Source organism: Echinops telfairi, unplaced genomic scaffold (assembly GCF_000313985.2).
Source record: "Echinops telfairi isolate 266 unplaced genomic scaffold, ASM31398v2 ScPeMD7_7468;HRSCAF=8506_0, whole genome shotgun sequence".
Lineage (NCBI taxonomy): Eukaryota > Metazoa > Chordata > Mammalia > Afrosoricida > Tenrecidae > Echinops > Echinops telfairi.
Genome location: NW_022111369.1, coordinates 38083672 through 38110358, shown reverse-complemented (window position 1 = coordinate 38110358; position 26687 = coordinate 38083672). Strand labels below are relative to the sequence as shown.

General features: G+C 45.9%; 1 protein-coding gene and 1 long non-coding RNA gene across 5 annotated transcripts in view; one reads left to right on the top strand and one right to left on the bottom strand.

Moving 5' to 3' along the window:
• The window catches only part of LOC123520985, a 38333-nt gene extending 37126 nt beyond the window's left edge, over positions 1-1207 (top strand). Inside the window, exon 4 of the long non-coding RNA XR_006679490.1 lies at positions 534-1207. This is a non-coding gene — a long non-coding RNA (uncharacterized LOC123520985). The remainder of the gene's footprint in view (positions 1-533) is intronic.
• Positions 1-26687, bottom strand: part of RASGEF1B (RasGEF domain family member 1B) — a 757783-nt gene that overhangs the window by 8627 nt on the left and 722469 nt on the right. For 3 of the 4 annotated variants that reach the window (XM_045284136.1, XM_004703225.3, XM_045284138.1), the window contains 9 exons: positions 24426-24614; positions 22444-22566; positions 21696-21833; positions 11545-11757; positions 10761-10835; positions 9180-9275; positions 8957-9059; positions 6554-6633; positions 5035-5130 (listed from right to left, as the gene is read on the bottom strand). In XM_045284136.1, the coding sequence (XP_045140071.1) occupies positions 5035-5130; positions 6554-6633; positions 8957-9059; positions 9180-9275; positions 10761-10835; positions 11545-11757; positions 21696-21833; positions 22444-22566; positions 24426-24614 (1113 nt within the window). The remainder of the gene's footprint in view (positions 1-5034; positions 5131-6553; positions 6634-8956; positions 9060-9179; positions 9276-10760; positions 10836-11544; positions 11758-21695; positions 21834-22443; positions 22567-24425; positions 24615-26687) is intronic. The other variant, XM_045284137.1, reaches the window with a different exon arrangement.

Below are 26687 nucleotides of genomic sequence, written 5' to 3'. Positions count from 1 at the left end.
CCGAGAGGAACATTGCATAATGTGTGGTGAGATGTGCCCCCACATATTGTGCAACTTACAAATGTGTAAATTAAGATTAATGGTTGATTAAATACAATGGGGCTGTTTCAGTAATAGCCTCCTGCCCCAAGTCTTTGGTTTGATGAGATGATAGTTAAGTAAATAACCTCAAATAATAAACTCTAAGAAATGACTCTCTATCCTGCTAAGCCCTTAATGAACAAAGCACAAAGCTCAGCTACAGTATCTCTCAAATGCCAAGAGGGTTTTAAAGAATGTAAATGTGTCACAAAGCAACCAGTATGTCCAACGTAACTGGGGGTGTCTTATTTCTTAAAGTTCAGGTTGTAGGTTTTTCTAAGCTTGTGATGCATGTGGTATTTCTATGCTGTGAATGGGAGGTCTGAAAAAGTTTTTAGCTCACAGAGAAATATACAATCTCAGCTCACGCCTAGAGAGAAACTCAGACTTTCCTCTCTAGTTATGAAAACCAATAAAGTTCTCAGAATTTTGTTGCTGTTGTCGTTTCATAGATCTCTGGAAAACACTCTGGCGGTGCTGCTGTGTAAAGGTTGGACAGTTAACCAGAAGGTCAGTAGGTCAAACCTACCATCTACTCTGCAGGAGAAAAAACGAGGCTAGCTCCATTTGGAAAGCTTTACAACCTTGGAAACTCTACAGAGGGTCACTAGGTTGGGGTTGGGCGGAAATCTCTAAAGCTAAAAGAGTAAAGATCTCAGCCACTTGCCAACTTCTCCTTCAAATGCTACTAGATATTCTCCATTGCTGTAGAACTACGCAGCTTTAGTAGCAATGCTAACAGTATACTTGAAGCTCTGTCAAACATCAGTTTAAGACACGGCTCCAACAGTACCCCCTTGAAGTAACTCACTGCCACGGAGTAGATTCTGAATCATAGAGACCGTATAGGACAGGGTCGAACTGGCCCTGTGGGTTCCCACATTGTAACTCTTTCAGGGAGTAGAAAACTGAATCTGGGATTAACTTGACAATAGTAACTAGAAATGTTAGATAGGAAACATATCCAGGAAATGAATAAGTTGGAAAAGGCGGGAGAATGAGTTACAAGTTGAAGAATGTAACCAGCGTCACTGAAATGTAAACGTTAAGTTGGTATGGTATGTGATTTGCTGAGTATATATTCAACAGCAATAAAAATAAAAATAAGTTATCTTTAGAAATAAAATATGGCTCTAGAATTTACTGGCGGTATAGGCTGGAGCTGGCAATTGAGGTCCCTGGCCATCGACCCGTGCCCATTGCTTTTGTACAGCCCTGGTGGCATAGGGCCTGCACACTGGGCTGCTAATGGCAAGGGCTGCTGTTCGAAGCCACCAGCTGCTCCATGAGAGAAAGATGAGGCTTCCTACTTCTGTTACGAGTTAAGAGTCTCAGAAACCCACAGGGGCAGTCTGCCCTGTCGGACTGGGTTGCTATGAGTCAGAATTGACACCATGGCAGTTAGTTTGGTTTGGGTGAAGGAGAAAAGCATGATTTTTACATTCTTATATTGCTAGAAACAAACAAACAAAACAATACTAAGCGGTGCATGGGAGTTCTACATAACTCAAACTAGAGTCATAGAGCTTCATTAGAATAGGGCCTCACTGGCTACTCATTTACACATGCATTTGCTTTTGAGCTACTATGTTAGAGTGGAACAAAGACTGTAAGGTCCACCAAGCCTAAGATATTATTGAGAAGTCTGCAAATTACTGCTGGACATGTAACACATTCAAAAAGCCTCTTGTCTTCCCTTTGAAATGGGCTCAGCAGTAACTGTTGAGTTGTGATCAGGATTAAATTAAATCAAGCCGATTTGGTCTTAAATAAGCGCCCACCCCTGCCAAAAGCAAGTGCGCTCCATACAAGGGAACGCCTGCACCTATTACTGATATGCTGAAAAGACAGCAAAGGGAACATCACACACAACACCCAGGAGATATGGGCAAAATGACCATCAAGATGTTATGAAGGTGTTAAAGTAAGTGCTTTATCAGAGCTCTACTCTATATTCTGATCTGTGAGATTTCCTATAGTGCTGATCACTGACTGTCCCTATCAATATTTAAATTTTTCACAAGGCCATGTCATGCACCTCTAACTGAATTATGAGCTCTGAGGGACAGGAGTATCCGTTATGTGGTTTTCGCATTCCTGGGGTCTGCAAGATGCTATATTAATGTCTGAAGCACTCCTTTATGGGAAGAGCCCTGTCATTAATCTCACTTAGGAGACAGCCCAGAATTGGGAAAGAAGTCTCACGGATTTCATCACCTCCTCATTTACTTGTGGGCAATCCACTTCAGATCCATGGCCAATATCCACATTTAGCAAAACTGAGGAGATTTTAAGGACGTTAGATTTCCAGGAGCCACGGTGCGATATACCGGCTATTAGTAGGCTGGGACTCCCAGAGACCCTGTAGGATACAGTAGAATGGCCTCAGAGTTTCAAAGACTGCAACCCTTATGGAAGCAGGCAATCACTTCTTTCTTCGGTGGAGCAGCTGGTGGGCTCGATCTGCTGACCTGTGAGTCAGCGGCTGAGGTCTAAGCACTAAGCTATCAGGGGGGGTCCTTTTAGAGAAGCTCTGAGATGATATGGCATCTTTAGTAGGGGAACTTTTCAAGTATTCATTTGTTCCAATTTCTTTTGAAAATACTCTTAATTCAGAGACTGGGCAGCTATACCTCAAAGGTTTTATGAGTTCCACATACAGAGATAAACACTAGTAAGCAGTAATGCATTCTCAAAAACAGATGCAGAGTGTCAAAGAATTTAAAACCATGCAATCAGTTGGACACCCAAGTACCCAAAAGGCGGGGGGCGCTGGAAGCCATTGAGAGATACTTTATGTGGCCGACAGATTTATTATTAGCTCTACAATATGGAGGAGCTAAGGGATATGCTGTTTGAGACATACTCTTGGGATGTGAAAAACTATACAGGTTTTATTACTTTAGTTAAGTGTCAGGAAGAGCTTAAAGCGGGAAGCTACTTCCAAACAGGGATATTCCCCTCTCACTGCAAGAAAACCCTAACACTTTAAAATGAAAGATGGATTTTGTCCAGAAACGTTTTCATACTTTTCCCGTAGGACTAGTTGTGAAAGATACAACTGCATAGCTGAGTTCATTTGTTTTTATGAACTGCAAGTTACGGTCCATATCTACACTCACAGAAGCATTTTAGAAAATAACTTCCATTAGGAGTTATTATATGATGGAACAAGCAAATGCTTTCAGACCCCTTCCGAAAGGGGAGGCGTGTAGTCTGTCAGTACGATGTTCAGCAATCCTTTACTGGGAGGTCTAGGCATCAGAATGACTTGGATCAGATGAACTGCAGCTCTGCAATGACAGATCAGGAGCGCTGGTGCTGTCCTGGTTACGAGCTGGGCTCTGGTCTGAAAGGTCAGCAGTTCAAAGGCAAAGAGAAAGATGGGGCTTTCTACTCCCATAAATATCTGCAGCCTCGGTAACTCAGGGGGCAGTTCGACCCTGGCCGACAGGGCTGCTACGAGTCGGCCCCAACTCAGTGACAGCGAGTTTGGAATGACAGCTGAGCCTATCAAGTGCACACTCACGGTCACCATGCCGAGAGGCCAGGCGGATAACAAGACGGCCTCCACAGGGTCTGGGGAGCGGGACTTCCTTCATGCCTGTGTCCTCAGATCACACCTTCCCTCCACCTTGCCTCAGAGGTACTGAGATTTCGTTATCAAAATGGAAAAGCTGGTAAACAATTCTGTGATATCACCAGCTGGCATTAGTTCTGTTTCCTCTCCTCTCTAACCCGATGGTAAGTTTCCTTATTTGGATATTTTTTAAAATGTTATGGACATGAGCGTGCATGTAGGATCAGAAACGTCCTTTCGTATTTTCTGGAGGACAAGCTTACTATGTTTGGAAGTGGAGTTTCTCTCGGTATTTGTTTTCAGTTAGGATCTTTATGAAGAGTTGTTAAGAGGGAAGCTTTACTGGGGGATGGAGGCTAAGACTGAGATGGTCTGTCACGATTTTCACCCACATTTTGGTTTGCTTCTTGATGGCACCATTTGCATTAAAATAGCAACACAATCTAAAGAGGAATAGCAACCTTCCTTGGACCATTTACCATAACCAGGTATTAATTTCTCAAACAGCATGATCTTCAAATGTTGGGACTTATTCCTTCCTCTATAAGATAATAAAACACTGAAAAGTACCCCCCAAAAGGTACCCTTTAAATCAAGAGGCTTCTCTGAACCTACTGTTACTGAATTGTCAAAGCTCCCCAGGGTCGAGTTTCTGAGAGGGTACCTCTTTACGGGGGCAGGCAGCCTTATTTTTCTCCCTAGAAGTGCCTGGTGGGTTTGCATCACTGACCTTGTGGTTAGCAGGCTAACCACAGTGCTAATGGCTCCAAGCGGCTGAGAGATCTGGGATTAATAGGAAATCATTTAAAGGAAGGGTAAAGGGAGTAAGGACCTTTCACTTCCGCAGACATCATCCCTGCACTTTCAATGCCACCCACATATCCAATTAGTATGCCACAGTTACTAACCTACTTTCTGAAAATAAATGACTTAACCATGGGAGGTCAGTTAATTCTTTTAAGAGAAAAGGTTACAGCAAATCAGCTATCGTGCGTAGAGCTTACATGTCTATGTTCCAGCCAGTCAATTACTCTTTAAAGCTATTAGTCATCCTAACATATGACTTAATTATTGCTGGAAACACAACTCAGACGCACTGTAAAATAATCATTTGAGTAATGCAGTAATAAAACAGTAACAGACTTTGTAAAGTTCTACGCCAAGTCACCTTGTCCTTTCCAAGGGAGAGAGAGATGCCCACATTTCCTTTCTCACTCTTTCCCTGTGTAGCAAACGATGACACCTCTCTAATCTATCGACTTCCTCAGATTTAAATGGGAAAAGCAGCTCGTCGGTGTAGGGGCCCACACTGCTGTCTCTTATGGAGCAGAGGTGCCAACTTGACCATGAATACTGCTGCTTTAAGGACTTACCTTCTCTCGACTACTGTGAGCAGTCAAAGACCTCTGCGCTGCCCCACGGAGAGCTGTTCGGTAATTATAGAAATTGCTGGAAGGGTCCATTTGATGCTGTAGACACGACAGATTATAAACGGGTTAGTGCTCAAGTGCAAGGAAGTTTACCCGACCACACTTTAACAACACATAAAATGTCAAGCAAAGTCAGAGAACTCATCAGGGCTATGATTTCTTTCTCATCCATACACATATACACATGAAACACATTAGAATACAAAGTTTGCCCTTCTTGAGTTTTGCCTTCCTCATATAACCTGATGTCCCTGTTCACTAATGTTAAGCCTAGATGAAATCCCGTCCAGGGTAACTATTGATATTACACCTGAAACTGGTAACTAATAGTCCAACTCCAGCATTCGGAACCTGACTAGTTTCATCACGGAGCCAGTTGATGGTTAACCATGAACAACGCTCTTTAGTAAACTTGTTCTTTGTATTTTGTAGCCAATCATTCACAAATAACTAAGACATATTGCTTCCACGAGAGAAATGAAATTTATTAGACAATATGAATACATACTATACCACACAATACACGTAATAATAATTATTAATTTGAGAGACTACTTGGGAAAGAATCTTTTCTTATCTTCATGAGAGATGAAAAATACCAGCACATCAAGGTAAAATCACATTTTTATGCAAGTAATTTGTGGGGGTTTTTGCCAAATGCTCAGCAAATTCCTACTCCGCACCACCCCCACTACTTTCATAATTGCGCTATGCTGAGTTTATACGTGGGTGAGATATGTATGTGGGTGCATTCTTTGTGAGTAAATATATTACTGAGCATGATCCAAACACAGATCTCTTTGCCCACATTTTACAACCCTCAGAAAGAGGCGGGGGAAGGCCTTTTCCCACAGGTCGGCAAAGAGGTTGAGAGGTTGAGAAAATGGTGAGTGACATTTCTCTCTGGGCTGAGGAACTGCTGCCCAGGGACCCCAGAGAGAAACAGGGCCAGGAGGTCCCCAAGAAAGTCAAGTGCTCATTTGTTCACAGCCCAGAGTCAATCCCCACATGCAATGTGATGGGACCAACATATAACACATCATGGTTCCTCCAGTCGACGGACCCCTCCCCAATGGAAACCTGTGGACTAAAATGACTAGTCCACATCCTGGTTTCTTTCCCCAATTCTCACCCATCTTTTCTTCCCCTGGGTCTGCCATAGGTGCACTAAGGGGACAGATCACATGTAACCAAAATCCACGGTCGTCGAGTCAATGCCAACTCATAGCAACTCGATAGGACAGGGTAGAACTGCCCCTGTGAGTTCTGGGACTGTCACTCTTTAGGGGAGTAGAAAGCCCCGTCTTTCTCCCTCGGAGCGGCTGGTGGTTTCAAACTGCTGACCTTGCAGTTAGCAGCCCCACACGTAACTGCTACGCCATCCGGGCGCCCAGATCACATTTAAGAACTCCATATCCCACTGTAAAATGTTACTTCACAGCAAAATACCAGCCTCACATACCTCAAGGATGTCAAACTTGGCAGTCTTCACTTTGGCCCAAGTTTTCTTTAGTCGAGAGACGGGGCTCATATTCATGCCAGCTTCCCATGCAGAAATAGAAGGGAGGGGTGGAAAAAACAAACATGAAACACAGGACTAGGACAGCCTTTCTAACTAACATTCTTACGGGGTGCTCGTTAGTGATACTAAAATTTCTAAACATTAATGATGCGTTAGAAACTCAGAGGTCTGGTATGCTTTTCTCGCCAATTCCCTCCACGCTTGCAAATAATGAGCACTCTGCTCCCACCTACTCTGAGCAGAGGTCAGCAATGGGCCTTTAAAGGGCCGGACAGAACACAGTTTGAGCTTTGTGTCATAACCCCGCAAACCCTTGTGCGCTTCTATTACAGTCTGAGTGCAGCCATGGGGACACAGGCAAGATCCTGTACCAGCCTAAATGATCCCATGTGGTAAGCTCACACACTGACATTAGTATTTTAAGAACTATCATAAAATTCTTTTTCTTCTTCTTTTTTTGAAAAGAAACTTAACTGATATAAAATGCACATCACAGGGCACACAGAGCGTACAACTGGGGGCATTTTGACAGAGTATGGTCCCGTGTCCTTCCACTAGGTCTACGTTCAGTGGCGTTGCTGCATTCACTGTGTCCACCCATCTCATCGAGAGCCTCCGTTTTTCCAGTGACCCTCTACTGTACACAGCATTTGGACCTTCTCCAGGGACTAGTCCCTCCTGACAGCATGTTCAAAATCACACGACAAACAGACTTGCCACCTTCCCTTCCAAGAAGCATTCTGCCTAAACTTTTTCCAAGATACGTTTATTCTTCTGGAAGTCCCTGGTATATATTTCACACACCAACCACGAGCCTAGGCCATGCCTCCGGGTTTGTGCTTAGGTGCCACTCCAGATATGACAAGGAAGTACCACCTAACCCGCGCCATCCTCACGGCTGTTAGGATTATGCCCACTGTGCGGCCACTGTGTCCATCCATCTCTTTGACGACCTTCCTCTTTTTCACTGCCCCTCCCCTTTCCAAGCATGATGACCTTTTCCAGGGACAATTCCCTCCTGATAACAGGGTCAAAGTACACAAGACAGCGTCTCGCCATCCTCTCAGTCTACTGCTGTCTGGCTTCCCGGCCTCAGGAAGCCCCTGGAGGAGCGCGCGTCTGTCCAACAGGGTCACCGCGAGGCAGAAGTGGCTCGAAGGCAGTAAAACCATTTCGTTTGGGGTTTGAGCCAGGTAAGGACAGCTAAAACTCAGGCGGCCTTTTCTCATGAGGAGAAATGACACAGACACAGGAAATGATGGAGGGAGTTTACCACAGTGAGATGACGGAGACAGATTTGATGCTTTTAGGGGCTTCAAGTTGACCTTGACTTTATCAAAATGTTTACTGAGCACCTACCACGTGCAGAATGGCCACATAACTGATCGTCTAAACTAAGGTTCAATACCAGTAATTATGACAAGACAGTGGGCAAATGTGGGAAAACCAAGACATACTGGCCAACCCGGCCCTGACCCCCCTGTCAGATAATATTAAAATGAATGGAAAAACCATGGCCACTGGCAGTAAGAACCCTCTGGTGTAGACCTTTGTCTTCAGGGTAACACTGTCTGCAGGTGAGCAGAACCAAGGAGCACAGGGAGTCGGAGCACGTTTCTACTGGTCAGGCCGCTCTTGTCCATAGGGACGCCATCCTGTCATGTAGCCTCAGATCATGCATCTCTATGGTGCTCGGCACAGAAACCACCCACTCTTTAGAAACTGCTTATTTGGAAAAATGACTCGCTTAGAAGCTTTTATAAATATCCACCAGAAAATACATGGACTAAAACTATTCCAGGAATTCTGCACACTGGCAAACGAAGAGAGACTGGACATTCTTCTCCCATTTTGGCTACTGAAACCATTCCTGATGAATTTCGGTGCTGGTGAATCATATGGACAGCACTGTGGACCAACAGAAGAAGTCCAGCCAGGAATCTCCTTAGAAGCGAGAATGGTGATGCTGGTAGACTGAGGGCATGCTATCAAAAACGGACAGTCCCTAGGAAGGGGCTTTGTCTTGGTTTAGTGAAGGTCCGTGAGAAAGAGCTAGACCCCAAATGAGCTGTACTGACAGGGACTGCATGCAACAATGGGCTCAAACATAAGCAACAATTGTCAGCATGACACACAACCGCGAAGGGGTTGATTCTGCGTGCGCGTGATCACTAAGAGTCAGAACTGACGACAGCACCTATCAAGAACAATGTTCCCATAAAACTCAGGACGTAAGTGGCACAATTGTCGTTACTCAAACCCTACCACTTTACAAATTCGCAATGGCTCCATGGCACAGACTCCATGAAAGTAAAGGGTATGGAATTTCTGGAAAACACTCACAGATAATCGCCATCAGAGAGTTAAAGTTGCCGATGTTGAAACACTCCCGAGCGACGTCAATGAAATACTCAATCATTCTTGCACGGTGCTTCTTCTTTACCGGCTGCCCAGGAAGAGAGACCCCAAAAAAGAGGGCAGTTATCTGACATGTCGGCCCAGCAGCTACACAATCAGCATGGGAAAACACTGTCAGAGGGGACACTGAGAAAAGTCATTGTCTCACCATGCAGATTTCTGTAGCAACCAAGTAGCTGAGGCGGTTAAACCACTCTACATAGGCTTCTAGATTCCGTGTTTTCTTCCGGTCGCTGTAGCAAGTCTGCAAAGAAAACACCATGGGAACATGAGTTGAAGAAATGCCACCCATCAGGCTCTACTTCTGTCACACACAGGCCTTTATTCTCAGTCTGTGGATTAGAAACGCTCCCTCGGACCCCCTTTTCCTCACAGAAGCCACAGGTACTCCCTGTTGTGGGGGAATCCCTGACGTCTGGACACGCAATCGGGCATCACTGTAAAGGTGCCCTGCCCGCTCAGGAAGCGAACTGACCCTCTGTCCTCAGAAACGCAATACACAGGCACCTGGGCTGAAGGATTTTTCTTTTTTTTAATCGTTTTATTAGGGGCTCATACAACTCTTATCACAATCCATACATACACCAATTGTACATGCGTCACCCTCATCATTGTCAAAACATTTGCTCTCCACTTAAGCCCCTGGCATCAGCTCCTCATTTTCCCCACTCCCTCCTCGCTGCCCATTCCCTCACGAACCCTTGATAATTTATAAATTATTATTTTGTCGGGGCTGAAGGATTTCTGTCAGCTTTTAAAAACTATCTTGACTCATAAACGGAACACCGACTGCTGGTCACCGCTGCAAGGAGGCCTAAGTGTGGAGGGGACTAAATGTAGTCTTAGGACATCACAGGAGGAAACGGTGAGAGGGCGTCAAGAAGTTGCTGGGACAAGGGCAAGGAAAGGATGATGGAATTTCCCCAGCAGCGTGTGAGGCACCGTGCCCTCATCCTCCATGGTAGAGCAATGAATGTCTCCAACATCACAGATTTTATCCAGTGGGTGATTGACTGTTCAAAGCACAAAGACTGAACCTTAGCAAGAAGTGGAAGGCCAGGCTTAGATGGGTTCATGCCAGCCCTCTTTCCTTCCTTCCTTTCTCCACTAGTCTCCTATTGCAAAATGCTTGCTTCACTTCCTGTCTTTGGGGAAACCGTTGGAAGGCAGGAAGACAGCTGTGGCCCCACTCGCAGAAAGGACCTTTCACCAGTAGGTGATGCAATCTGCCTGACGACTCAGCATGCTTCTAGAAGTGGCTAGGAAAAGAGTTCTTATGTATATAAGCTGGCATTAAGTCTAAACCTGGTATTATGTTCCTAACACGTGGGCTTCACTTTCAAACAAGAGGCCAGCAGTAAAGCCCCTTGCTTAGCAAGCTGGATGTGCGTCCAGTCTCACTGCCCTGCTAGTACTGAATCACGTGCAGGACAGTCTCTTTCTTGCCGACTTAATCTGCTAAAGCCAGTATGCTTTCATCTCCTGCTTTCGTCGCCACAAATGCCTGCCTCTACTTGTTGCGGAAGACATTACATTTCCCAGTGAGGGGCAAGGAGAGGCTAAATGCTGGCTATGGGGTAAGAATATCGTAAAGCTACTTGGAAACCTTCCTCAAGAGAAGAAATAGCAATGAATCAGACATTTAAAACCTGGAACAGAACAGCTCTGACTCTTAAGGACTTCCATTTCTAGTTCTGGAGTTACCTGCAAGTAGACTGATAGGCTTTACCTTGTCATTGTCCAACGGGTCCTTCTGTACAAATGCTTGAACGAATTCTTCTGGCCCAATATAATTAAGCCTCTCCTGAAACCCAAACCAGAAGGTCAATAGGATTAAGAGAAATTGGGAACAGAACAGACAACTTCCTCTATTGACTGCTAGCGTCCTTATAAAAGGCTTATAAAATCAATCCTTAACCCCAATATTTTCATCACCTTTGAAAATGATGGGCAGGGGCACTTTTCTGCTTTGGTCAGTGCTGCACGAGGTACTGAAATAATGCGTGAATGAGGGAATAATAGGAGTTCCTGAGTGGTGCAGATAACATCGTCGGCTGTTGACCATAAGGTCTGAGGTTCAAATCCACCCAGAGGCCCCTCTACAGAAAGGCCTGAGAAGCTACTTACCAAAAAAAAACCCCAGCCCCTGCAAACTCTTGGGAACCCACTCTTTCCCTGACACACTAGGGTTGCCATCATTAGTGGATCTGGACTTGAAGAAACTGGCTGAGGGAATAATGGGAGGGGTAAAACGAGGAAAGTCAACACAAGCTCTTTGCTCTTCAGGTCTTGTCTGTGGTCTTGCTTCACATTTGTTTTACAGCGTATTCACAGAGCTTCCAGAAGTGTTGCACTCACATATCTAAATACACGTTCCAACTGCCATGTAGATTATTTCCCGTGTGGATCACTCTCACCTTGACCCTGGCCATGATTGCTGACAACCACACTGGTTGCCAAAGCAAACCAAATCTGGAGTTTATGGTAAAGGGCCAGAATGATAACCGCCTTACCAGTTCTATGTGAGTCAGCTGCTGGGCCAAAGTGTAAGGGTCGCTGCAGATGGTAATGATGTCCCGTTGAACGACCTGTGGCTTGGTCCTGAGAACCGTGAGTCGGTCCGTGGCGGTGGCGCTGATCTTTGCCAGGACTTCCTCGTACTGGCTGAGGGCAGCAAGCTTGCGGAGCAGACACTGGATCATCTGTTGCACATTCTTGCGATACGCCTGCCAGGGCAGAAACACGGGATGAGAGTCGAGCGCCGCTGCGCGTCGGGGTGTATCGCTTTGTAGTCCCAACTCCTGTGCCCTGATATAAGAGAACTGCCATGGGGTCCACAGCAGTTAGAACAGGATTCAACCCAGCACGAATGGTTTAAAAGAGATGCCTTGGTTCAGCTTTGACCGTGAACACATTATAAGGATGGTTTAGATTCACTAGCCAGTAGTGGAGTAGGAGGCTACAGTGAGCTGCTAACCCCAAGGTCAGTGGTTTGAACCCACCAGTCACTCCTGGGGAGAAAGAAGAGGCTGTCTGCTGCCGTAAAGATTTCGTCTTGGAAGCCCAAAAGAAGAGTTCTACTGTGTCCGACAGGGTCATGTTGAGTCAGAATTGATTCATTGGCAGTGAGTTTGGTTTGGGTTTTGGACTGCAGAAATCAAGTATAATGAGAATTATATATAACTAAATTTTCTCTGGGCCAATTTAGAAATGTATCCGTTTATTTTTGGTGAGGTAAGATGCATTCATATCATGTCAGAATAGTCATTTCCAAATGTTTGTTTGTTTCCCCAAATGTTTTTAAGGTAATCTTCTTCACCTCTCCAATCCTATAAATCCCAATCCCACTAGTCCAAGGACATGGTTGGGTCAGACCACCTTTACTTCCTAGCCCTGCCACCCCCACCCAGCCACCTGCCTGACTTGCACAGTTAGGAAGTTCATGCATTGCCATAAAGAAAGAGCAGATAGCTTGTCATCTGATGTCTATTTGGCTCACACCCACTTCTTGTGAAGTCATGAGCCAAGACGAATATTCACGGTCAAACTCTTCCCCCATGGCACTTGCCTGAGTAATGCGATGACCAGCTGTCACTGGACTTGCTACTTTACTTTGCTGTCATCACAACCCTCCAGACAGACGACTTTTGAAAAGCACTGCAGATATTCTGGGTAAGCAGTAGCCATTTACCTTTAAAAACACCTCTAAAGTCAAAGAAAAGACTCCATAGCCAGTCAATTCCAAGGCTCCATTAAAACAACAACTCTCTCCTCTACAGCACGGAGCAAAACTTCACCTGCTGATTTTCACGGCTGTGTGAATATGGGGCAGGCAGCTCATCTTCCTCCTAACCAGCAACTGGGAGGTTCAAACTACTGGCCTTTCAGTCGGCAGTCCATAGTGGAACAGCCTCTAAGACCACAGGGCCTCTTTCCAAAGCTATAGTAACCATGATATAGGTTATGGGGGCTACTGTGTTTTCCCCTAACAAGCACAGACATGGAAGGAGGCTTGGTGGTGTAGTGGGTTAGGTATTGGGATGCAAACCCACAAGGCCAGCAGTTCAAACCGACCAGCCGCTCTACAGGAAAAAGGATGAGGCTTTCTATTCCCAGAAAATGTTAGTCTTGGAAACCCCAGGAGGCAGTTCTATTCTGTCCTACAAGCCCCCTGTGAGTTGGAATCGGCTGGGTGGCAGTGAATGAGTTAGAGACAGACGTTGACAAACAAACCACAAAGGTTCCTTTTGGGTCGGGGGCAGTGCTCACAGACAGAGGCAAACAGGCTGAGTCAGGCCGAGTTCTCCTGACAATGCGGTCCTGAGGTTAATAGCACCACGGGATGGCAGACACAGTGAATTTATTGTTGTTAGTCATGGTCAAGTTGGCTGACCCACGATGACCCCACGTACAACAGAACGAAATGCTGCCATGTCCTGCGCCACCCTCCCTGTCCTAGGTCTGTCAGGGTCCACTGTTTCAGCCACCATGTGTTTTGAACACTTTCTCACCCAACCTAAGGGGCTCATCATCCAGCACTACAGTGGACAATATTCTGTTCTGAGCCATAAGGCAATCCTTTGGCTACTTTTTAGAAGTAGATTGCCAGGCCTGTCTTTCTAGTCTATTTTGGTCTGAGAATTGCTGAAACCTGTCCATCGGGGTGACCCTGCTGTATCGAGAAGACCAGTGGCACAACGTGCAGCATGGGAGCAACATGCAGCCACCAGAGAACCACAAAGTGATGGCACAGGTGGTGGTCAGTGAACGTTACAAGGCTTAGGTGTGCGCTCCACACCTTAATCAGCTATTCGAAAGACATGGCAACATAATTGTCTGAGATCAGTCATCTGGAAATCAAATAACACCTTACCAGGAATAAAAAGTACACAAAAGCATAAACACACATATACATTTAACAGGGACACATTAGTTTACCTGACCATATTACCAAATGTTATGAGATGCCAAACGAACAGGCATTTGCATACTGAAGCCAAGCAAACTGACAGCAACATCTAGTAATGGTTAATTCTCCCAGAGTCAAATTTCAGGAATGAACAAACAAAACAACATAATGAGCCTCCCTCCTTTTCTTCTCCACTTGTTTGGATACTCCACTGAGCACTTAAACCGGCCCACTGGAAGACATTTCCCTGTTCATCTCTGTCGGGTAAACGTTGGACAGCTAACTCATGTCTGCATTCCAAACCTACCAACTACTCCAAGAGAAAGATGAAGCTATTTGTCCCCATAGAGAATTACCTGTGCAGGGTCAGACTCGACCCAATGGCAGTGGGTTTGGTACTGCCGTAGACACAGTGGCAGACACAGTGCCTATACAACTATACAGCAACTATACAATCACTTATGAAATGCCTACGTGCTTAAAGAAGTTGGGTTTCCAAAACCATTATCCTCCACATACCAGGTTAAAAGATGCTGTCTATTTGATAATATGCTTATCACTCAAGAAAAATGCCTCTTTGGAATGTCAAGTTGCTCATATTTGAGTTGAGGACTACTTAAAAATCCCTCGCTCTTATTCCTCCACCTCTTTTATTTTCCACACTTTGAGTTATAACCAGTCCCTTATCTCCAATAAATGGACTTGAGTCAGAGCTGCGTTATTAAAATTATGCATATATTCCCAGTATACTCAACATGAAGGCTTTCACGAAGGTGGTTTACTTACAGCAAGTGCCATCCAGAACCAAAAGTGCAGTGTATGAAAGTGAAGTTCACAGTTACTAAAGTCTGTTTACAAAAGCAACTTGCCTCTGTTGTTATCTTAATACCTGACTAACCATCGTTTGACATGGCTAGGGGGATTATCTTCTTATTTTATTTGAAAACAATCACTTTATTGGGGCTCTTCTAACAATCCATACATCGATTGTGTCAATCACATTTGTACATGTTACCATCACCATTTCCAAAATAGGAATTATCTTCTATAGTAAGTTTTAAAGAGAAAATTTCTGAATTTTCTATCTAAGAATTTCATTTGATTGTTTCCAACAAAATAATTATTGGAGTGTGGGGTGGGGTGTGACAGGCAACCAGATTGCTGTGCAATAATTCAGAGAGAAAGCTTTTTGTATGACAAGAAGTACACATTCCTGGCAAATGTATTTTCCCTGGGATCCTAGGAAGAAAGGAAGGATGCAAGGAGTCAGGATGATAAGGTGCTTGGAACCACTGATGAAGTCTAGGGCAATGGATGAGGTTTTTAAATAAGTTGTTAGTGGCTTTTGAGTGAAAAGAACATTTTTTCCTCGATAGGAAGGAAGATATCTCCCTCAATGGAATGGGTCAGTTTATCTTCATAATGTTTTCAAGAGCCAAGATGGTGCAGATATGGCTAACCCTTTTTTTAGTATGCAAGAAAACATTGAGTCACTTAATTTTCATCTGAATATTTTAAAAGATTTCGAAGTGGGGTATTTGCCCAAGTAAAGGGGTCTGGGGAGTCTGTTTACCGAGTGCCATAGAGATAGGTGATCTGAGACTAAATAATAGGATTACTTCCCTATGGGCAAGAGAGCAGCCTGAGAAACTGAAATGATCTCTGATTGCCTGTGCTCCTGCACTACTGATCATTTGTAGCCCTTGTTACCTGTCTTACGGTCTTCCAGAGAAGCAAACCAGTGAAGTGTCTCCTTTACGTCAAAGGGAGAGAGAGAGGGGTTTACATCAAGGAAATGGCCTGGCAGAGGTAGACAAGTTCTAAGTCGGTGGACCAGATGTCAGGTTGAAGGCTTCTCCTGACCCTCAAGGCTATAGGGCTGAGGGACCCACGATCGGCAGGTCAGATGGCAGGCTTCTGGCCACAGGTGTGCATGAATCCAAGGTAGGTAGTAAGGTAGATTTGCGGCTGCTGATAACTTCCAGGACTGACAGGTAATACGGCAGACCGCTGACCCAAGTCAGAGGTCAAATAACAAGCTAGATGCAGGATCCAGACTTGCCAAAAAACAAACAAGCTTTTCACAGCTACTTGAGGGTAGTCGCTGAGAAGTAGTGAGTAAGACAGGTAAATGAGGACAGGCAGCAGGCTCCCCATCCCCATTCTGATATCACTGGTCTGGGGCGCAGCCTAGGTATTAACAGGAGGGGCTTTTAATAATACATTCATGGAAAACGGAACTAAAAGATAGAATTCCCCACCCTCCAACTTTCTGAAGGTCCCACTTATGTCAATACTGTCCAGATGATCCTGATAAGCTGCAAAGTGGGGAGACTAGTGCTCTCTGTACAGAACATGTAGCACAGGGGGACAAAGGCTTTTATTCTGCTCTTTGCCGTGGCTGCTGCCAGGTCGATTGCAGCTCATGGAGAAACCAAGCATGCAGCAGAGAGCTGCTGGGACCTTTCGGAAGCAGAGCCCCAGGTCTGCTTCCAAGGTCCCTCTGGGTGGATTCGAACGATCGACTTTGCAGCTGGTAGTCAAGCACTTCCTGTTTGCACCATCCAGGGACTGCTTCTCCCTCAGCACCTTGCTTTTCTCAGGGAGGACACAGAGGGAATGCACTCAAGCAATCAACTCCCAAGAAGCTGTGAGTGGGCAGAAACAGCAGCAAACTGCTAGGGGAAATGTGCCGGAGCAAACCAAACCGCACTCAGCCGTCAAGTCGATTCCGACTCACAGTGACCCGCTACGACGGGCTAGCACTGTCCCTGGGACTGGAACTCTATGGGAGTAGAAAGTCTTGTCTTTCTCCTGGGAGCAGCTGGTGGTTTCCAACTGCAGACTTTGCAGTGTGCAGCCAGCCAGCAAGTAACGACTATGTTGCGAGGGCTCAGCTATTCAAATGATAGCCAAGAACCAGGGTGGTGGTGGTGGTGGTGGTGGTGGTGGTGGTGGTGGTGTGTGTTGGAGAGAGAAAACGAGAATGGGTGAGACCTCTTTAAGTCTCTTGCTGACATCTGATTTCATTAGCGAACCACGCTTCATGTTGTTAAGCGTGCTTCTTCACCGAGTCATGCATTGCTAAATATGCACTTATTCTTTTTTATAACTTCAAATGCCAGTGGCAGTAATTACCTGGCAAATAAAGATAGAAGCTCTTATTACAAAGAGCAGCCCCATAAGGAAGAGAAAAGTGCATTCCACCCACTGTGGTCATTCGTCATGTCATTCCATCATTAGTATTATCTTATGTTTCTTGCAGGCAAGTCCTCATAAACCACTTCATTTTAGGCAAAGCCCGGCAGGGGGAGGGGGAGGGGGTTATTAAGCCAAATTATGTGGCACAGGAATAGCAAATTCAGAAGAACCTGACTAAATTATATACAGGGTGCACCTGGATTCACGCAGTGCCAAAAACAAATCCCGAAAGTCCCCAGCAAGAAGCAACAAGTCCCACCTCAAGCCCACACTCCTGCCAGGGGATGGAAATAGGTTTTTCCGGTTCTAATGAGTGATTCATCGGTTTGTTCCTGTGTTTATCCTATCGTCTAGTCATTCATTCATTCATTCATTCATTCATTCATTCATCGGTCCAAATACTGCTGGGTGTCTACGGTGTGCCGAGCTAGGGAATCGGTGGAATGCAAGGAAAGCACAGAAGCACAGCCAGAAGTACAGAGGGGGGCGAGGAGGGGCGGGGACCATCAATAAGTCTCTCATTACTAAGTGCAGGGCACTGCAAAAGAAGCTGTGTCCTAGTGGTGAAAGCCAGCATGGGGGTGGGGCAAGATCGACTTTGCATCAGCAGGAAGAGCTTCCCCGAGGAGACAAGGAGACACACTTAAACCTGTCGGAGAGAAGAAGCCTGCTGAGCTGAGAACCCAGGCCAAGCATTTACCGCCCAACTGTAAAACTCAAAGGGACATACACAGAAGGCAGATCCCTCTAGAATTTATAGAAATGGGGAAATCAAGGAGAGAGAAATCATGTTCGATCAAGGGTCCGTGACACAGAGGAAGACCCTCAAGAGATGGGTGGACACAAGGGCTACCACTCTGGGCCCTAGCACAGAAGCATGTGAGGGCGGTGCTGGCCTGGGAGCAGTGTGCTCTTCTGGTATGCACAGGGTGCCGCGAGTCAGAACTCCCTGAACAGCAGCAGCAGCAGCAGCAGCAATCACAGCAGGTGTCCTGGAGTCCGCATAGGGGCATCTTGGCTTCTTAATACCTGCAAGAGGGCTTTTGTAGCTAATTTACCCCAAACGATGCATCCTTTGAATGCATGGCTGCTGCTGCTTCCCTGGGCGTTGATCGGGGATCTAAGGAAAATGAAATCCTTGACCACTTCAGTTTTTCCTCTGTTTATCTTGATATTGTTTATGAGGGGGGCTTCCAACATTTCCTGGAAAATGGAATCTGAAAATAAGAGAAATTTTCCACGGACCTTTGGAAGTCCTCTTCTTGGTGCAGTTAGGAGGATTTGTGTTCATTATATTGAAGTCTAATCCCTCCTGAGGGCTGGGGTCTTTGCCATTTGCTCTTCAGCAGTAAGTACGGAGTTCACGCCCTTTCATCAAGCGAGATTGTGTCACCTGCATATCGCAGGCTGTTGATGGGCTTCCTCTAATCCTAAAGCTATGGTCTTCTGCACACGGCCCAGCTTCTCAAATCAGCTGAGCAGCTTAAAGGGTGAATACCCTGATGAAAGGACACAACCTTTGCAAATGTGAAACCATGCAGTAACCCCATGTTCTACTGGAACGGCCGCTTGACCAACGTAAAAGTTCTGCCTGAGCACAATTACGTTTTCTGAAATTCCCACTCCTCACAATGACATCCCTCATTCCACATCCTCTTCTGAATCCAGTTTGAATTTCTGGAAGTTCCTGTTGATGCCCCACTGGAACTATCTTTGAATTATCTCTGGTAAAATTCTATTTACATGTGATACTAATCATACTGTTCGATAATTTCCTCAGTGTGTTGGATCCTCTGTCTTTGCAAGGGCCATAATCACGAATCCTCCAGTTGGCCAGGGAGCGCTCTTTCAAACCCCTTGGCACCGATGACTGAGGACCTCTCGCGCTGCACTTGTCTACTGAAACACCTCGGTTGGTTCTCTGTCAAATCCTGGAGCCTTGGTTTTCACCTGTGGCTTCAGCGCAGCTTGGATTTCTTTCCGCATCATTGCGTTCTTACTGCACGTCACCTTTGGACATGTTGTCAGGAGAGACCAGCTGTCAGAAAAAGGAAATGGAAACAGTCCCCGGAGAAGGACATCGTGCTTGGTAAAACAGAGGGGCAGCGAAAAAAGAGGACAGTTCTTAACAGGCTGAAGTCAGGAAAAGCGCCGAGCAGAAGCTTTCGAAGGGCAGCTCAAGAGGACACGGTAGAGGTGTAGCATGAAGTGTGCAGGGACCTAGAGTTAGAAAATAGCAAGGGAAGCACAAGCCCAGTATTTTTCTTCAGTTGAAGTGAGTAAGAAACCCGGGCCTGGAGTGGCAATCCTGAAGTATTTCTGGGGCAAAATAGCGAACACTGCAGGGATCATCAAGCCATAGGCAGAAGAAGCCGTAGGCAGAGTCACTGCACTGAAAAGAATTGCTGGACGTGCAACCACTTCAAGAGGTGTTGTTGCGAGGTGCCGTCGAGTCGGTTCTGAGTCACAGTGGCCCTATCTTCAACAGGACAAAACACTGCCCGGTCCTGCACCAGCCTCACAACTGTTCTTAGGTTGGAGCCTGTTGTGACAGCCACTGTGTCTCTCCTTCTTTCTTGTTGTCCTTCCATCTCCTCTGTGAGGAAGAAACCTGGCCCCTTACGCCCGGCTGGAATCTGCAGTTGGCAAACACGCACGATGATTATAACAGTCCTAACTTGCAAAATGACTCAGGAACCCACTCATTTAGCCTTGTAGAAATAATGGCTGCCTTGGGCACCAGGGTTAAATATCATGTTGTAAGAGAGCAATCATGCGCTAAGACATCAGACAGCGAAGCCAACTGGAAATTTTTCGACCACTAATTTTATGTATGATTTTGGCCTGGTTGTTTCCCCTTCTCTTTGTCTCTCTCTCTCTCTCTCTCTCTCTCTCTCTATGGCAGGTGGAAGTGGCATTAAGGTGCATTCACAAGACGCAAAACGAATAAAACGAATAGAGAGCGCGTCTTGTTACATCGTCTTGAAGACACACCACGGCAAGGGTGAGCTCTTAAATGAAGATTATTCCAATTGAGAAAACGCATTCCTAAGACCAACGAAACAGGACATCATTGCCACTGCCAAATGCTTCATCTCCTTTTCATGGAATGATGTTGCACCCGTGCTGAAGTAGCTGCGCCGAGGAGCTCAGCAGCAGCACAGAAACTACAAAGACATCCTTGCCCAACAAGCCTCAACACAGAATACCAGCCCTCCAGGCCTGCTTCAAAGAGGATAACCTTGACTTTGTTACAGCGAGTTAGCGCTTATCAAAGGCTCCGTTGAAGGAAGTGATATTTATGGAAGATTAGCTCAGAGACTTGTTTTCCATCGCAAGATATTCTCAGTGCTAGCCAGGAGTCAACTTCCGCGCCAGGATCATTTTCTTTTTGTCTTCTCCTCCCCAGAGGAATCACCTTTGCCAGATTATGCATTCATCTTCTGGCCTCAGCTCTTATCAAGGGGAACTTTTCGTGAACACTTTAAGGAGCACTTTCTGTGACCTTATTATATGGCCGATGGGCAATGTCCCTTATAAGACAGTTTTTAAATCCCATCGAATTCAGCTCCCTGAAGAAAGCTTTCTGTTTTTCTGATAGACTTATGCAAAAACTCCATAGCCTTTTCATTCCATTTTCCCACAAACTTTTCGAGATCCCGTCATCTGTCCAACTGTGTCTGCCCATTCGTTAGAGTTCACACACCAATCACAGAGCCCGACTGGCTCTCAAGATCAGTATATTTGTTTTGACCTTGGCTTAAACTAGAGACTCTATGAGTATTTGTATTTCTGACTTACTAATATATGATTTAAGGAGCTCTGGTGGCAGAGAGGTTACATGGATTGCTAACCACAAGTCAACAGTTCCAAACCACCAGCAGCTCCATGGGAAAAAGATGAAGCTTTCCACTCCCACAAAGAGTTTCAGTCTTAAAATCCCATAGGGGCAGTTCTACTCTGTCCTATAGGGCCGCTATGAGTTAGAATCGACTCAAGGGCAGTGGATTTAGAATATGTGATTTATTATGTATTAGCACACAAATATGTTATCTATTTTATGTATGTTATCTAACTGCACTGCGGTTAAGTCCTGCTGAGTCAGTGTCATGAGACCTGCCCACCCTGGGTGACCCTGCCAGTATTCACAATACCAGTGCAGCAACGCACCGTACACAAGCCACCAATGCACCGTACACAAGGCGATGAGTGAATGGTGCCGTTATTTAACTATCTGTGTCCAAACCTTATTAAGAAAGAAAGATGTAAGTAGAGTAAAAGCAAAACACGCTTACAACATGACTCTTGGGCAGGAATTGACATGAACATACCCTAAATTAATCACTTATAATTTGAGATCATAGCCCTTTGAAGTAGGAAGATAGAATCATCCCCATTTGACATGCCAGACAGACCAATCTGTTACACAGAGAACTCGCCAGAAGGCAAAGCAGAAAGCAAACAGTGGAGAAGCTGATGCAAAATCCAGCCTCATTTCCCACCAAGACTTGGCCTGGGAATTCAAGTGCTGTGGGCTCAGCACAGGTTACCAACCTCCTCGCCACTCGTTATCCGGTGAGCCAGATCTTTTAAGTTTCTCATTACTCGTTCATCCCGAAAGTCGTAAGGAAAGGTCTCCGTCCATTCCGTCAGGAGTTGAAGGATTTTAGGTGCAATTTTTCTTATCTGGTTCTAGGGAGAAAAAGCAAATCGAATTCAGTGCTGTCTGATCCCTGCTCTACATCAAGGAAACAATAAACAACAACACCACCGAGAGATTTCTAGTGCAGTTTGGGTCTAACAGAGTTCCAGCCTCCCAGTGGCTTCATTGGCAACGCCAAGTGTCATAATTGAGGCAGGATCAAGGTTTTATAATCCAAGGAGGGGGTCAACGAGTTTGGGGGACAATTTCACTATCTTCTCATTCCATTTGTCATGAACTTTTTGAAGCCCAGTGCGCATTCCTCACTCCCTTTGCGTGGTTCACTGCTACTGAATCAGCCCCAACCATGGAAATTGGTCACAGAATAGAACTGCTCCACAGAGTTTCCTTGGCTACAGCCATTTTGGAGAGAATTTGCCAGGCCTTTCTTTCACAGTGCCCTTGGGTATGCTCAAACTGCCAGCCTGTTTAAGCTAGCAGCCACAAACTACTTACACCCGCCTAGGCTGGAAGAGAGATGGATTAGATATACAAGGGTTGCTTAGAGGACCGGACATTGCAAAACTAAGCCATGGCGTTACTAAGCTTAACAGAGGGGGCAAAACCAACAACCCTGCAATATTCAAAAAGTTTCATTACCTTATCATTGCTAGGATCACTTGATCTCTGGTGTTCAACACATAGGTGGCAAACCTTGGCCATTAGCTCAGATGGATGCATAAATAACCGAGAACTGAGTAGGAAGGTGAATATGTACGTCCTCTGTGGCAAGAGAAAAAGAGTGATCGCGGTTAGATTGGCTCTGAAGGGAATCCCCCCTCGTTCTAATCTCCCGTGTCTCTTACTTTGTTACATTCTCTCGAGCGAAGAGAAGAGGCTGCAGTTTCAGAATGGTGCAGACTAATGAAAAGCATATTTAAAAAAACACAGCAGCTCAAGATGTAGATGTCCTTTACTCTCTGCTCTTTTCCATTCAGCCACCCTAAAAATAACCAATGTGCAGGACAAGTCTGGCGCCTGCAATTGCGCGGCGCACTTTTCCACGCCCATCCTCGGGGAGCCCACAGACCAGAACATGTAACTCGCTCTGGTGAAGTCGAATGGAATTCGGCCCAAAGAGACACATCTAACTGAAATATAGACCCATACAGTCTGCTTCTGGTCCAAAGATGATGGGAGATCAATGGAAACCCCTCCCCCTCAAAACAAAAGGAAACGTTTCCAGGGTGGCCAGAGTAACACACTGGCGTGTTTGTGTTCAAACACTCCATAGGCAGGCTTTCCGGTCATCTGTTCGCTGGCTCAGACAGAGGTCCAGCCACGTGAGAAAGCATAATAAAACACTGTATACTTTTCTTTAACCACCCTGTCTATCCAGAAGCCAGTAATGAAGCCGTGCTTATTGGTTAGATGAGTTTCAGACTCCCAATGAAAAGAGAAATTCCATGGGGCTTTATTTACTTATTTTTCCTTAGGCGCCATAAGTAGCACATAAACACTTAACAGGACTGAACAAGGGGTTCTTTTTACTTTGATTGCAAGGTTGTCCTGCCTGGCAACAGACTCGAAAATGCTGAGTACCAAATCACACACAGAAGAGAGGTAAGCCCGTCAGGAACATCATGGACAGTTAGGGGGCAAGGCCGCCATTACTATCCGAATGCAAAAATACAAGTGTGACATCCGGATGTCTTTTTGGGACATTATCAGCAGCCAGCTGCTTACTAAAAGGCCTCACACTGTAATGCTCAACTCCACAAGGGCACCCGAAGCACCAGGGAGGGAAAAAGAGAGCCGCAGCCGCCTGCCCCGGAGACAGAACACCATGTTTGAGGGTGCACCCTGGGAGGAAGACCAGGTACAAATAACTCAACACTCTGAATTGCACCCCTGCCTCCCCCACCTTTAACCTCAGAAATATTGTCAAGTTTGAGGAAATGAGTACAACTATCTTGAAACATCTTTATACACTTTAGTGCAAAAAGTCCAACTATAGTTATCCTAACTAAACAAATGTAGGCTAGCGCAGTAAGACATATGTGAACCTGTTAATGAATATGCTCAAACTTCAAAGAGCTGTTTCTCGATACAAGCCCTGTTCTCTCTTCTATGTCCCTACCTTCCCTGGCTAATGTCGCTGTCTTCAATGATAGCCTTAGGGACGCAACTCAAGAATTCAACATTCTAAGAGGATTAACTGTTCTCTAAGGAACAATAAATATGCCATCGAGTCGATGTGGACGCAGTGACTATACAGGACAGGGTAGAACTGCCCTTGTGAGTTTCCGAGACTGGAGTCGACAGCCCCATCTTTCTCCTGCGGAGCGGCTAGTGACATTGAACTGCTGACCTTACAACTAGCAACCCAGCTCATAACCACTACGCCACCAGGGCTCCCCAAATACAAATATAAGGCACTTCCTTTAGGGGCCGTCTGACTTCTTTCATATGGTGCTAGCTGCCTGGAAACGCATCATGATATTCAGACAACCACATCTGATCCATACCCTGGCGGCCACTCCCTCTAGAGGCTCTCGACACCACCACTGCACAACTTCTTATGACAACAATTCCAGCGACCTACATGTAATTCGGCAGTGTCTATGGAACACGATACCTACATCTGGATAGTAATCCACATTTGGAACTAAGTGCTGGATGAGTGCTTCCAGAGATCCGGAGAGGAGGTTGTTGTCATGGTAATACAACCCTCCACAGCTGTCCTCAGCCGACGACGACGGGTAGAGGTTTCGGTTGTAACCACTGCTGTCAAACATAGCTGAAAAGGGAGGCGTCTGAGGCATGCTTTCCTAAAAGAAATAGGTGGGGGGGGGGGGGGGACAAAAATGCAATGTCAGCAATATGCAGCACAAAAAGAGGAATAAGCTTTCTTTGAGTAAGGACTAAACCTTAGTAATTTGGGAACCATAAAAAAGTAGTTGAAGTTCTAATACAATGTTAGGGGCCAAAGAGAACCACATTGCTCTTCAGGTAAAACACATATGCCTGTTTGTGAGTGCTAACGTTGTCGAATTAAACACCATAAAATGTTTAGACCAAAGGATATGAGCTGGACTTCAATGTAAGTTTCTGGCTACCATATTTAGATATCAACTTTATGCAATCCTGGAATCGCTTTCTCCCAGAGTCCGAGACGTTACGAAGGTGTTAGGGTTAGGTGCCATTCCATCAGTTTGGCTTCCTATCAGCCCTCCGCAACACGGAAGGGAACACTATGCCATCCTCACAACCGGTGAGCCCACAGGTAAAGCCACCCTTTCAACCCATCTCCTCCGGGTCGTCGCCATTTTCATTGGCTCTCTACCAATAGGAAGTCCTTTCCCAGGGACTGGTGTTTCTCTCTCTCTCTCTAAATCATTTTATTGGGGGGGGGGCCTCTTACAGCTCTTAAAACATTCCATACATTCATGCACCAAGCATATTTGTACATGTGTGGCCATCATCATTTTCTAAACGTTTACTTTTGGTCTCTCTTGATAAAATGTCCAGAGTCTGTGAGATGAAGTCTTGCCATGCCCACAGCTAGGGAGCATTCTGGTAAGTACTTCTTCCAGGTCAGATCCGTGTGTTCTTCTGACAGTCTGTGTGCGGTACTTTCAGTATTCTTCACCGACATCACCATTCAAATGCATCTTCCCCAGTCTTCATGATTCACTGTCCGGTTGTTCATGCAGTTTGCTATGGCAGGAGATGTGTACGGGAAGAAACTGCGATAGTTACATGTCCACCGTCCCTGGGTGGTACACATGGTTAAGGCTCATGGCTATTAACTGGAAGGCTGGTGGTTTGAGTCCGCCCACTGCTCTTCTGGAGAACAGCCTACCAGTCTATTTCTCCACACATGGCTGCATCTGTGGGCTCCAGTATGTGGGCCATTATGAGGATAGCACAGGACTGGGCAGTGTTTGTTCTGCTGCATACAGGGTCCCTATGGGAGGGAACCAACAGGGCAGCACCTAACAAGAACAATGACCTAGTTAAAATAGAGCATATGTGCATTAGCGAGACAGAGAGAGAGAGAGAGAGAGACTCCCATCTGTGTGTGCAAATGTCTCTAAGAAGCTTGCGTATCTGTGTCAGCGGATTTAATGCATCATCCAGACTCCCCAATTTTCACCGCACGATCAGATGCTGTGGGTTTTCAACCCTTTGTGTGAAAGGCTGTGGAGCAGGGGTGGAGAGAGCCCCAGGTCTCAGTAAACATGCTGGCAGAGAAGGCACCTGATTTGGGGAACAAGTACTGTGACAGACCCCAGTTGCCATTCTCCATCTGTGTCCTGCACAACCCAGGAAGCCCTGTCAGAGGGTGCTCAGTGGAGGCCGGAGGCGATTAAGTTATTCCTGGGACAGAGCACCCGGCCTTGAGAACAGACTCCCCGGTTTGGTTTCTGGCAATGTGTCTGGACAAAGGAGGCATTCAGACGCTGCCCAGACCACGGGATTCAGAAGGCCAACAATGCGGGTGGCAACAAGGCGCGTGGAGGCTGCAGGAGGACACAACCAGGGCTAATCCTTCTTTCCAAGATGCCTAAAGATATTTGCATCAGAATGGGGGCGGGCTGTGGAGCTGGGTCTAAGAAGTCACAACAGTCACTCGGAGCGCATCTGTTCCAGTGAATGGGGGAGGGGGCAGGGCAGAAACCACACCGTGCACACGTGCCTGGGTGGGAGGCAGCCAAGGATGCAGTGTTGGGAAACTGGCTATGGGGCGGATGTGGCAGGGATAGCTTCATTTAGGAAATCGGTAGCAGGAAATGTAAATGCGGCGGGGGTGGGGGGTGAGTGGGCAGTGGGCGGCGGGAGACAAAAATCTTCCGCTCTTTATATGCTATCCCATCCACAAACCAGAGCTGAAGGAGAAT